The sequence below is a fragment of the Macaca thibetana genome, chromosome 5 (assembly GCF_024542745.1).
Source record: "Macaca thibetana thibetana isolate TM-01 chromosome 5, ASM2454274v1, whole genome shotgun sequence".
Lineage (NCBI taxonomy): Eukaryota > Metazoa > Chordata > Mammalia > Primates > Cercopithecidae > Macaca > Macaca thibetana.
The window spans coordinates 70,864,029-70,877,975 of NC_065582.1; the positions used below are offsets into that span (position 1 = coordinate 70,864,029).

Here is a 13,947-nt window from a genome sequence, read left to right on the forward strand (position 1 = left end):
ACTTTAGCATAAACTGAGAACTCAGTTTAATTCAGTGAAGTAGACATGAATTGATGTGCTAATGTGAAACCAGCATGAATGCATTCTATGCTTTTTGATATACAGAATTCAAATATGAATGCCTACACAAATGTGCTTTCTTTAGGTCACCTTACTCTAAAAATCCATAGATGTTATTCATTATTCCTCAGACAATTCAGTACTGAGAAGTAAATTTGTAAAGGTTAAGATTGTGTCAACATTAAAAATACCAGTCATTGCTCATTTTAAACTATACTAATGCCACAACAGGGATTTTATTTTCATGACTATTACATGCTCGGTAACTGTTAAATGTTGTGATGGTTATCCGGAATGCCACTAATCAGATGTTTGGTCTGAGTAGGACGAGCCTATTCAAGAACACTACAACAAGCAGCCATTCCCTTACTTCCTAAGAGGTTTTGTGAAGAACGTTATAAGGGTCGGTTTACAGGGAGAATGCTCTGTGCTGGAAACCTCCATGAACACAAACGCGTGGACAGCTGCCAGGGAGACAGCGGAGGACCACTCATGTGTGAACGGCCCGGAGAGAGCTGGGCGGTGTATGGGGTGACCTCCTGGGGGTATGGCTGTGGAGTCAAGGATTCTCCTGGTGTTTATACCAAAGTCTCAGCCTTTGTACCTTGGATAAAAAGTGTCACCAAACTGTAATTCTTCATGGAAACTTCAAAGCAGCATTTAAACAGATGGAAAACTTTGAATCCCCACTATTAGCACTCAGTAGAGATGACAACAAATGGGGAGATCCACATTTTTGCTTTGGGTTGTGGTAAAAAATTGTGCACCCCCTGTTGCTTTTGAGAATTTGTGAACATTTTCAGAGACCTCAGTGTAGTGGAAGTGACAATCCTTAAATGAACTTTGTTCTCTATCCTAATTTCACTGGAGTGACTTATTCTAAGCTTAATCTATCCCTATTTCTCAGAATCATTCTATGCTGATTTCACAAAAGATCATTTTTACAACTGAATTGAGAACCCCTTATAATCAGTGGTGTCTGAATTCATATTAAATACCCACATTTGACATAAATGCGGTACCCTTTACTACACTCATAAGAGTGGCATATTTATGCTTAGAGCTTTTCAAAATACTTGACAAGTAATCATCTTCTCTGTAGCCTTTGCCAAGTGAGGAAATCAATGGTTAAGGAATTCCACTACCAACTTTTAGGCCTGAATAGGAGTAGTAAGCCTCAAGGACATTTGCCTGTCACAATATATTCTCAAAGTGATCTGATATTTGGAAAAAAGTATCCTTGTTGAGTACCAAGTGCTTCAGAAACCATAAGATAAAAATACTTTACCTACAGTGTATATAAACTAGCAAGATTTGAAAGGATTTCTGGTAACAAAATGCCAGTTGGACATACAACCTAGTTTATCCAACACATTTAACATATCTACTATATTTGCTTTTAACAAGCACTTCAGATTTAACTTAGAATTAAATGTTAACTCTTCCTTAGTCAGCATCATAGTCCACGTTCCCCGACCACGATGTAAGAGTGCCACCTACTGACACTTCCCTGTAACTGACTTATACTTGCAGGTTTCCCCAAGACCAACCTGATACAATTCAATCTTAAAATATGCTAGTCAAAATGCTTTCCTGGCCTATACATTGAAAAGTTCTAATAACTTTTCAATTGTTTTAATGCATACAGCAGTTATAACATATGCCAGGCACCGCATTAGGCAGCTTTGAACATCACTGACAAGTTGCAAAAGGCCAGTAGGATCTTTCAGTAGCAGCCCTTGTTTTCAAATAGGGGAAAAACAGGCTTGCCTCAAAGTGAGTCGTTGGTGAAACACTGATTCCAAACTCCACAAAAAGGAGTCCCAAGGCTGGATTTTTCCCCCATGGTTCTCCCACCTGAAGGACTGGTTTCTCTGTGGCTATTTCTCTGAGTTAAGGGATAGCTGCTTAACTATGCACCTTTACAGAACATTCTTAGCAGTAATGCTCAAATTTAAAAGGCACACTCAAGATACTTCAATGTCATAGATCCTTCCCCAGGTCTCAAGTTGTATAAATATAGGTAAAAGGTTAGCATGAACTTTCGGATGGTTTTAAGTAATCCTCTTGAATGCCAGTCATTAAAGGACTTGACCCTTCTACATCAAATTACATCCTTTTCACAAATGCCTATTTCTGTAATAACTGGTGCAAATCTAAAGGTGCTTTATAGTTTTACTATTTTGCAGATTTGAAATGCTGCATATAATGCACAAGAGCATTAAAAACTTTTGTAAAAACTCATGATTTTGATAAACTTTTAAAGCAGCGTTTATATGTAAATAGAGCTACATATGGCACACACACTTGCACAAGGGCTTCAGAAAAACGTGCAATATAGGTGAGAAAAATGTCTATTGAAACTTTCTCACGGGCTGCCCTTATAATTAAACTACAGTGCTGGAGCAAGCAACATCAATGTTTCAAGTAGATCAGGGACCGACAAACCTAAAAGGCAGTAAACAGCCTGCAATTTGCTCAATTCTGAAGAATACATGGTTCATATAACATGCTTTTACTGTAACCGTCTTGAGACTTGAAAGATACACGTGTTCTGTGCATATCTGTGTAAATAAAGTACATAATTTTTCACCTTGTATAGCTGCCTTAAATTTTTGTATGGTTTAAAAAGACTGTTCTCTCCCCTGGGGGTAACCTGGTAATTTTTATATTTTACATTTTTCACAAAGGCTGCAATAACCTTAGAACTGTACTCATTTACACTACTTCCACGTGAACGCGTAACATTAAACAGGAGGTATTCTGCTCACTATTAACTACTTTTCCGTCTATTAATCACTCAGTCAAGGAACAATGAGTAGCCACATGAATTAAGCATTTTATTTAATTATCAAGGACCACCTTAAATATTACTTTAAAAAATTCAGTCCTATATTCAAAATAGGTATCCTGATAACTTCCAGAACATTATTTGGAACACCGTTTCCCCAACTAAGATAAATCCATTGCCGAATGCTGAACAGACTTTGCCCATTACCACTTTGGATTTCTTGATAGTCTGCAAGAGAAAAAAAAAAATTATAAAACTCCGAGCTGTGTACTTATCCCACTGTTCTGAGATCTTATCAGCTAATTCAGTTGGTTGGTAACTCTTAAACTACAAAAGCCAGCAAAACGGGCCAGCTTTAGCTTTCCAACGTCCTGGCGCTAAGGCGTTTCAGATTAACTCAGGAATATGAAAAAAAAAAATGTACCTTATGTTTCCATCATCCATCGTAATGTGTTCAGCTCAGCTTCCTAGAAACATTTGAACAACGGTTTAGAAAAGTTCGCCCAATAATCCGGCACCCTCCAGGTTTTTAGCAGTGAATAATGTTACTTGTGCAAGTCAGAATCTGATACCAATTAAATGGTGACAGCTTTGCCAATAAACAAGAATATGCTCTTCCATGGCTAGGAAGGGAGACTGCCACAGCTGACAGGTCCCAAAGATACATGGAGATTCACAATCCAGAATTAACCAGCAAGCAAACTGCTACAGGTTATTTACTCACCATCTGGCTCAAACTGACGGTTCTCGGGGTGCTATGGCACGAGAGCGACAGAATAGACTCAAGATGGCCACAAGACACCGACAGCGAAACAGGCTTCACCGGAGTCCCCGGGCGCACGGAACCTTTCCCCGAGGGCCCACGGCCCACACACGCCGGGATTCAGGGTCCAGGGCTGCACGTGGCCGCCCCGCGACCTAATGAGCACTCAAGTCCGCGCATGCTTGTAAACTTACGGGTTTCCAAAGCTGCCCCCCGACCTACCAATATCCTGACTGCGCTGCCCTTTAGGTAAGGCAGTAAGTTTCAGCCCAATTATCATTTTAACGTACGAAAGACAACTGGGTACTTTCACCTAACCCCGACGCTTCCCGAACATGAAAGGCTGAGGCCTTCGGCACATGCTCTCTTATAGAACTGATGACGCTATTCCGGGGGAAGCGCCAGGAGGGGCGGAGCCTATGTTGTTTCACTCTCCGCCCCGCCCAGCCCCGCCTCGGCTCCACCTGTTCCGTCGGCCACCTCCTCCCGGGCTCCTTTACCCTCTTCCCCGCCCTTCGTCCACGTCTGAGCGGGTCACCTGGCTCCGGATCCAGACGCATGCGCACATACGAGAGCCAAAAGGTTCTCGCGATAGCGAAAAATCATGACGCTTACCCGTGTAGGTGACGGAAGCAAGGGGATCTTTTGGTGTTTCCTGTTTAGGATACTTATTTTAGACAATATTAGAAAAAGGGGCCGAACGCTGTGGCTCACGTCTATGATTCCAGAACTTTGGGAGGCCGAGGCGGGCGGATCACTTGAGGTCAGGAGTTGGAGACCAGCCAGGCCAACATGGCGAAACCCCGTCTCTACTAAAAACACAAAAGTTAGCCGGGTGTGGTGGTGAACGCCTGTAGTCCCGGCTACTCGGGAGGTTGAGGTGGGAGAATCGCTTGAGCCCGGTAGGCGGAGGTTATGGTGAGCTCAGATCGCGCCACTGCATTCCAGCCTGGGCGACAGAGTGAGTTTCCATCTCAAGAAAAATAAAAGAAGGTTAGACCCGATGAGCCTAGGAGACACCCGGTTTCATGAGCATGTGCATGTTTCCCATGTTTCAGTCTGACCCTGACCCACAGTTTGTTGCCCACTTCTGGCCGCCCTTGGACTCTTAATTCCGGAAAGCGGGACGCCTCAGTCTTACCTCACCCGCTGTACATTGCCTGGAGGATGCAATGAAATACGGCTACCGCCACTGTAAAGTGGAATTTCCAGCCTTTAGGAATAGTTTTGTTAGACACGTGCTTTTAACAGAACACTGAATTTCTTTTCTGTTTTCGTTTTCCTCCTGTATGAAACAAACCAGGTGAAGTTTTTACTTAGTGCTGGACCATTTGAAGCAGCACATTGTAGCAATTGCTGTTAAGGAAAAAGGTATCAAGACGGGTGAATAAAGTACAGTGGAGATCTACAAAAACAAGTCATTACATACTTTTTGGGGGAAAGATTTAATGAGAGCAATAACTGCCATTCGATTTGGAATGGACAAGCTTATAGGAGACACAATTTTATTTGAGATAATAGGGCTGCTTCTAAGGCTCACCATATTTCACCTATCTTACTTTGTCTCCTTGTTTCACTCAATTCCACTAATGAACCGAAAAGAACTATTCAGTAACAAGGCTTGCATACTGAATCACAGGAGGGAGTTCCGCCCAGTTACATTTTATTTAAATCTAAATAATTATCTATATTAGTTTGCTAGGACTCTCATAACAAAATACCGCAGACCGGGTGGCTTAAACAACAGAAACTTGTCACAGTTCTGTCGGTTGGAAGTCTGAGATCAAGGTGTCATTAGATTGTTTCTTCTGAGGGCTCTCTCCTTGGCTTGTGTATGGCAGTCTTTTCCCGGTATCTTCATATCGTTTTCTTTTTGAACCTGTCTGTCTCAATTGCCTCTTCTTAAAAGGACACTGGCTGAATTGGATTAGGGCCCACCCTAATAAAGTCGTTTAACCTTATTTACCTCTTTAGAGACCGCATCTCCAAATACAGTCATATTCAGAGATACTGATGTACATTTTACAAATTACCTAATCTGTACTCAAAAACAAGAAAAGTCTGAGGGCTTCTACATACGAATTTTGGGAAGCACAGTTTGGCCCCAAATACCATTCATTTATGCTAACGTAAAAAGTCTGATTGAAGATTTGAAATTAATGTTTCCATTGGCTTAAGCTGTTAGAACACCAATGAACATGAATGACAGCATGTGTGCATGCACGCTTGTGTGCACCTGTGTATCCTGGCCTTTGAGTAGAACTTTGTGTTTTGTCTGAAACTGGACTTTAGAAAATCTGTTCTTTTCTACCCCTATATTTTATGATCTTTTCTCCATCTTGACTGCATTCTCATCTATTTTTATCTGTCAAAATTCTACTCAGCTTAGAGTGCTTTCCTCAAATATCACTTGTTCGATGAAAATTTTCATTGCTTCAACTGAATTTGTTTTTTTCCTTTTTTTTTGTTTTTAACATACTATAGTACTTAACTCACATTTTTCTTGTGGTGCCTTTATTATAAACTGCGGTGAAGGACTATGTCCAATTCTTATTTAAAGTGCCTAGCAGAACGACTTTCATTATATGAACAGTCAATTGCATTACTGAATGCTTTGAAGTACTCAATATGTTTCTGAAATCAAAAGGATTTTATGTTTACTTTAAAAAACCATTTCTCTCCAGGAGATGGAGTTTAATTCCCCTTTCTGATCCAAACACCAACTTTATTGTAGGCTGTGCTTAGTAACTTGCTTTCAAAGGGTAGAGTAAGGAAAGGGGAAAAAGCAGAACTTTGGTGAAAAGTGGCAAGCATTACAGAGTCCAGGTGATCAGTATTTAACATCAGTGATACGGCATGTTGATAATGTGTACTCTGTTACCATGTGATGAGGACACTTCACCTCCATGTTTTTCTTCCTCAAAGCCCATACCCTAGACTAACCATGAGAAAAAAGCCACACAAAACCAAACTGATGTACATTTTGCAAATTACCTAATCAGTACTCAAAAACAAGAAAAGTCTGAGAAACTATTATACCAAAGCAAATGATACATAGTGACTAAATGTAATGTGATATCCTGGCTGGGATCTCCAGCAGAAAAAGGACATTAATGGAAAACTAGTGAATCTGAATGAAGTGTGGAATTTAGGTAATAGTGCCAATATTGATGTCTTAATTGTAACAGATATACCATGGTATTGTAAGATAGTAACAGTAGGGGAAATTGGATGAGGGGTGTGTGGGGATTCCATTTTTGCAAATTTTCTGTAAATGTAAAAGTTTAACTTAAAAAAGCAATTATCACCTTACCGTCTATTATACTTTCATTTTAACACAAAGTAGTGATTTAGTAGTGGTTTCTGTCTACTTTAGTGTGAAATCTGTGGCTGAGATGACACTATTTCTAAGTTTGACTTGAGATCAAACCCAATGAATTTAACTGTATTCAAAGGAATATTCAGAAGAGACAATGTGGTAACAAATAGAAGAGTTAAAAATGGGTTGGTAAATGATGGTTGGCTTAAGGATTTTATTTTATGTAGTTATGTATTTATTTTTTTAGAAACATTCTTGCTCTGTTGCCTAGCCTGGAGTGCAGTGGCATGATCTTGGCTCAGTGCAACCTCCTAGGCTCAAGCGAGTCTCCTGCCAGATGTGTGCCACCACACTTGGCTAATTTTTTTTAAGGTTTTTTTTTTGAAAGACAAGGTCTCACTATATTGCCCAGGATGATCTTCTGTGCTCCTGGGCTCAAGTGATCCACCTTCCTCAGCCTACCAAAGTGCTGGGGATTGCAGGTGCCAGCCACTGCGCCCAGCCTAAGGATTTTAAAGACAGAGTGCAAGGTGAACCTGTTAGAACTGATCAAATGATGGCTAGGTAATATTTCAGTTCTACTTTTGATACATGGAGTGAACAGTTCATTGTAGAATATTTATTCTTCAACAATGCTTTTCCATGCACTGTATCTTTTTTCCTTTTGTGGTTTAGTGTTGAAACTGGTAGTCATCAGAAAAACAAATTTAACGTAGAATGGCACATCTGTCATATGAATGCTGAGATGAATAGGAGAAAATACAGCGAGGTAATAACCCGTGGACTATTTTCATCTTAAAACACTTAGGAAATCTAAACTTCCAGTGTATACTAGCAGCTTGATACTTCTGCTATAAAAATTGGTTTTGCTGCAGTAATAAAAGTATAGTGTACTGCAGTATGATCTAGTGTTAAAAAAGGCATAGTGTCCAAAAGAGAGGAGATGGACGTTCCCTCCTATCTATATTAAAATATTCTTGTCAGTTCTGAACATCTTGTTCAGTTGTTAAACATTTACTAGACTCCAGCAAATGTTTATTGAGTAGACATGGCCTTTGCCTCAAGACTTGAGAATATAATTGGGTAACTTACAGTTAGTGCCATTACAATGTTTTCCAAATTATTCAAAGTTCAAAGCAAAGGAATTAGTTTTTATTTTTCCCCATCCTCTATTTTCACTATTTGATATATTTTTGTATCAACCAATGTATTAGTTATTGATTGCTGTGTATCAAATTAGCCTAAAGCATAGTAGCTTAAAAAAATAAGCACTTACTATCTCAGTTTTTATGGGTCAGGAATCTAAGAGCAGCTTAACTGGCTCATTGTCTCCTGTGAGGTTGCAGTCAGGATGTTGACTGGGGTTGCAGCCATCTGAAGGCTTCACTGAAGCTGGTGCTGCAGGATTCTCTTTCAAGGTGACTCATTCACAGACCTAGCAAGGTAATGCTTATTGTTGGCAGGAAGTCTCAGTTCCTCAGCATGTGAATCTCTCCATAGGGCTGCTTGACTGTCCTCATGATTCTCATGGCAGCTGGCTTTCCTCAGAGTGAGTGACTCAAGAGAGGAAGCCCCAGTGCTTTTTGTTATGGCCTAGTCTAGAAAGTTACTTGTTACACCATCACTTGTTAGAAGTCAGTTATTAATGCCAGCTCACATTCAAGGGGAGGGAAATTAAGCCCCATCTTGAGGGGAGTATAGAATTTTGTTGACATATTTTAAAAGTGTCACAGTCAGGATGGATGAAGTTGTGTTGCAGTTATAAAAGATCCAAAATCTCTGTGGCTTAAAACAACAGAGGTTTGTTTCTTGTCATGCTCATGTTCATTTTAGAGACCAGGCTAATGAGGCCTTCACCATTTGTAATGGTTCTAGGCAACATAAAGGGAGAAGGGAAATTGTTATTATGTTCTTAAAGGATTCCATTCTGATGTGACATATGTTACATTGACTCATATTTTATGGACTAAAGCAAGTTCCATGGCCACACCTAAATCCAAAAGCCTGGGGAAATGGAATCCTACTGTGTGCTTGGAAGGAAGATAATCAGAAATATTTCAATATATTATTATAGCACTAATGATTTCTACCGTGGCCAAGTTACAACTGTTTACATTATTTTTATAGCTACCTTTTCTCTATTGTTACACTGTGCATTAGTCTGATCTCACATTGCTATAAAGAACTACCTGAGACTGGGTAATTTGTAAAGAAAAGAAGTTTAATTGGCTCATGGTTCCATAGTCTGTACAGGAAGCATGGCTGGGGAGGCCTCAGGAAACATTCAGTCATAGTGGCAGGGGGAGCAGGCACATCCTACATGGGCAGAAAAGGAGGAAGAGAGAGCAGAGGGAGGTGCTACACACTTAAATAACCAGATCTCGTGAAAACTCACTATCACAAGAACCCCAAGGGGGAATCAATGATCCAGTTACCTCCCACCAGGCCTCTCCTCCAACACTGGGGATTACAGTTCGACATTGGGCAGGGACACAAATCCAAATCCAAACCATATCACACTGCTAATCTACGATAACATGTCTGAGCTGTCTCCCCACAGTTCTAATTATCTCTTCCAATCAACTGAGTATATTAATGAAAGATTACATTTCCTGAAATATTTTATACATGTTAAGCACTTGTTACAGAAAGTGTAATGGCTTTCCTACCAATTATCAGGTAAAATTCCTCATCCCAGGCCAACATAGAATGTATGTTACACTTAGCATGCTCATTCCTATTTTTGTTCATGCTATTTCATAGAATAGAATATATTTTCAATTCTTCCTACCCATCCTTTAAGATACATCTCAGTTCTTATTATTTTTTATAGTAATCTTTCTTTTAGAACATTAGAAAATACTGGTCTCGTCTCATTTTTGCTGTCCTTAATACTTATTCTTTGTACTGTACAATAAAAAAAATTCTCATCAATAAATAATGAGTTTCTACTATATTCCAGGTCCTGTCATAAATGCTGTGGCTAGAAATACTAAACAAAATGGAATTTTAAAAAATTTCATGGAGCTTACATTTTAGCAGAAAGTAGATGCAAATAAGAGTGTTAGAGTTCTATCAGAATCAGAACATACTATATATGATTTAAATCATATATGTAGAATCTGAGCTTATACAATTGTGGAGTGGGGGGACCAAGGAAAATTGGCATCTACAAGAATGAGCTATAATCCATGAGAATGAACTAGAATCAGGACTAATCTCTTCCTGGTTTCAAGAGTTTAGCTTTGATGAAGGGGGTGATCTGCAAGAGAAGCTGATGCCCTTTGTCACAGACTTGGAGGTTGTTGAAGTTGAAACAGAAGATCTGGGATGACTGAAGAAGCTATAGATCTGACTACTGCTGCCCCACACTTATAAGACGAGTTAGCAGATAAGTGATATCTTGCATGATCTGCAACATTGCCTCATGCCCTATACTGACCTTCCAAGTGTCAAAAGTGTATGCTGCTTTAGTTTCATTTACCAAGTCTCATACAAAATGTCTCCTATGGACTTTTCAAAGCTGGAGTTATTTAGGGAAGGGAAGGGAAGGGAAATGTAGGGCTAGCTTAGCTAAACTGAAGTAGAAACCAATCACAACATGTAAATTATATGGTATGTTAAAGTCAATAAGTGCTGTAGAGAAAAACAGAGCACAGAAGATGAGAAGTGTTTGGAAGGTAGGAATTATAATTTTAAAAAAGTGTTCAGGAGAAATGTCATTCAGAAGATGACATTAGGTCAGCAAGTTGAAGAACATCAGGGAGCAAAACATACAGACATTTGGAAGAGGAATATTTGAAGCAACCAATGCTTTCTCAGTGGGACCATACTTGATACAGTAGGCAAAGTTCCCAGTAACCCCACCTCGTGTTTTTCCTTCCTTTATGTGATCTCTTGAATGGCAAAGTGGTGAAATGTGAGACCAGGTATAAAAACCTGACTTATGTTTTGCTACCACTTCCTCTTGTGCCTTTTTGTATTGCTTGCTTTGATATAGCAAGCTGCTATGTTGCAGAGGCCCATGTGGCAAGGAACAGAGAGTTGCCTCTGGCCAACATCTCACAAGGAACTGAGGCTATCAGACCAGTAGTCCATGAGGAATTGAATTCTGTCAACAACCATGTGAATGAGCTTGGAAGTGGATCCCTACCCAGTTGAGCCCTAAGATGACTATACCCCCCCTGTTGATGGCAGCCTGGGAGGGACACTGTAGCAGAGGATCCAGCTAAGCCACACTTGGATTCTTGACCTACAGAAAGTGTGTGAGATAAAAAATTATGTTGTAAGCTACTACATTTTGGGATAATTTGTTATGTAAGAATAGATAACTCATCTTGGCATGTTCGAAGAATATTTGGACCAGTTTGGCTAGAATGAGTTAAGTAAGTAGGAAGTGAAGTTAGAAAGGTCATGATAGGCTATCTATGGCCTTATAGGTCATTATACAGTTTTTAGTTTTTTGGAAGAAGTTGGATAGTGTTGGAGAGTTGTGAGTACAATGGCATGATCTAACTTAGGATTTACATGTTCTCTCTCAAAGCTCTGTTTAGAAAAGCTCTAGGGTAGCGATGGGGATAGGGTTGGAGCAGGGAAAGCAGTTAGGGTAGTGGAATAATAAAATGAGAGAATAGTGTTGGGTTAGTGGTAGCAATGAAAGAAATAAATGATTCAATTCTGGAAATACTTTTACCATAGATGTGACAGTATTTGCTGAAAGATTGGACATAGTATAGTATATAAGATAAAGGGATTGTAGGCTACGAGAGAAATGACTAAGGTTTTTGATTATTTGCTGAGATAGGGACTGCAGAAAGAGCAGATTTTTGGGAAGAAGTATTTAGGAGTACAGTTTTGTATGTTATGTTTGAGATGTTTTTTAGGCATCCGAATGGAATTGTTGAGTAAAGAGTTCAATATATGAGTATGGAGGTCTGGGGAGAGGTTTGGGCTGAAGAAATAAATATGTGAGTTGTCAAACTATAGATGGTATGTAAAGCCATGAGATTAGATGATCGTACTGAGGGAGGAAAGATAGATAAAAAATAGGATTAGAGGCCAGGTGCAGTGGCTCACATCTCTAATGCCAGCACTTTAGGGGATTGAGACAGAAGGCTCTTTTGAGCCTAGGAATTTGAGGCCAGCTTGGGCAAATGGTGAAACTCCATCTCCACAAAAAATTAAAAAAAAAAAAATTAGCCAGGTGTGGTGGCACGCACCTGTAGTCCCAGATACTCAGGAGGCAGAGGCAGGAGGATCGCTTGAGCCCAAGAATTCGGGGCTGCAATGAGCTATGCCCATGTTACTGCACTCCAGCCTGGGCAAGAAACCAAGACCCCAACTCTCAAATAAAAAAAAAAAAAAAAAAAAAAAAGAAAAAAAGAAAATAGGATAAGAAACTGAGCCCTGGAGCCTGTCAGTATTAATCTACCAGGAAAAACAGTAGGAACTTGCAAAGGATGTTGAGAAGTCATTTAGGGAGACAGCCAGCAGAGTATGGTACCTTAAAAGTCAAAAAAGTTTTTCAAAAGAAAGTGGTCAATTGTTTATGATACAAGTAGGATGGAAGCTGAGAAATGACCATTGGATTTAGCAATATGAGAGTCACTTGGGACCTTGTTAAGAGTAATTTCAGAGAGAACAGGAGAAGTATTGCAAATCATGGATTTGGAACAACTCTTGTGAGGAGTTACATGGTACAGAGGAAGAGAAATGCAGCAATATCTGGAAAGGGATGTGGGATCAAGAGTGGGTCATTTTTCAAGCATAGGAGAACTTAAAATATGTTAGTATTCTGATGGGAAAGATCTAGTAGAAATTGAAAAACTGATGATGCAGCAGATATTTGATGAACTCCTTGGGAAATGAGATGGGATCTAGCGCACAAAAGTAGGGGTTGCCCTAAGATAATAGTTTAGGCAGTTCATCTACAGAAATAGGAGTACATGGGTACAGGTGCTTGTGGATGAGTGGTACTGCGAACTTTGAATGCTCTCATCTACTAATTTTTTTTTTTCTGGGGTAATAGACAACCAGGCCATCAACTGAGAGTGAGGATTGGGGAGACGGTATTGGAGATTCGAGGAGAGGGGAAAAAATATAATTAGGAGATGGCATCAATAGACTTTGAAAAGTAGTAGGTTTCCCTGGTCACATTAGGAGCTTTCTCGAGTTCTTGTAATGAATTCAAAGTCAAATCTCTAGCGTGATTGCGTATTTTCTCTTCATCATGCTCAACTGCATAGGTGCTGGTATGGAGCTGACAGGGAGTTGGAGTTAACCAAGTTGTAGTTTGCCAAGAGAGTGAGCAAAGTGAGAGAAGGGAAAAGGAATGCATGCAAGGGACTGGTTGTATTGATTTACCATGGCATTTATGTTAGACAAGAAGAGATGCTAATACTTGAGAACAGTGAGGGACATTGAAAATGTGGTTTAAGTTGGATCCATGAATTTTGAGGTGATGGTGATCCAAGAATTTTGGAGCTGGGATTTCAGAGTAAGTGTTTGATGTTGTGAAACATTTATAATATAAATTTATTGAAAAGTTTGGCAAGCAACATGGTGAACCTTTTGTAGTTTAGCCTGAAAAGTTGGAAATGCCCATGTGTTCTATGATCTCAAACTGGCCTCCAGGACTTTAAGAGTGAATGCCTGACTTGGTTGTAGAAACTTGCATGTCAGTGAGATTCTGCACTTGTGTTTCATTAAATATTTAACATCTGAAAAGCTTGATTTTGTTTCTGTCTTTCTTTCCAAGATGGCTTGTGGTCCTTGCTTTAATCTATTTCCTAGTGAGGATTTTTTTTTTTTTTGGCTTACTTGCCTTTATGCAAAAGAAGATTGTTGTTTATTTTAACATTTAATATGGCATATTAAAAGAGAAAATGTTGTTTTGGAGTATTCGTAAACTAACAATTAAAAAAAATCTGATGCTTTCATCCCATACGTATTAAGGTAATTTGAAAATTTAATGATCACTTGTTAAAATTCTCCTTTTTCTCCACACAATATAGA

General features: G+C 39.5%; 1 protein-coding gene, 1 long non-coding RNA gene and 1 other non-coding gene across 3 annotated transcripts in view; 1 reads left to right on the plus strand and 2 right to left on the minus strand.

Moving 5' to 3' along the window:
- The window catches only part of PRSS12 (serine protease 12), a 75,155-nt gene extending 72,496 nt beyond the window's left edge, over positions 1 to 2,659 (plus strand). The window contains exon 13 of the mRNA XM_050792347.1: positions 386 to 2,659. Coding sequence (XP_050648304.1) covers positions 386 to 693 — 308 coding nt within the window. The 3' untranslated portion in view covers positions 694 to 2,659. The remainder of the gene's footprint in view (positions 1 to 385) is intronic.
- A 220-nt stretch (positions 2,660 to 2,879) lies between these two features.
- LOC126955605 (uncharacterized) lies at positions 2,880 to 4,163 on the minus strand. The gene is made up of 3 exons (XR_007725982.1): positions 3,576 to 4,163; positions 3,276 to 3,318; positions 2,880 to 3,079 (listed from the first exon to the last, which is right to left on the minus strand). It is a non-coding gene; the product is annotated as an uncharacterized LOC126955605 (long non-coding RNA).
- LOC126955861 (small nucleolar RNA SNORA24) lies at positions 3,392 to 3,522 on the minus strand. Its single transcript, XR_007726147.1, has one exon. It is a non-coding gene; the product is annotated as a small nucleolar RNA SNORA24 (small nucleolar RNA).
- Positions 4,164 to 13,947: the final 9,784 nt, after the last annotated feature.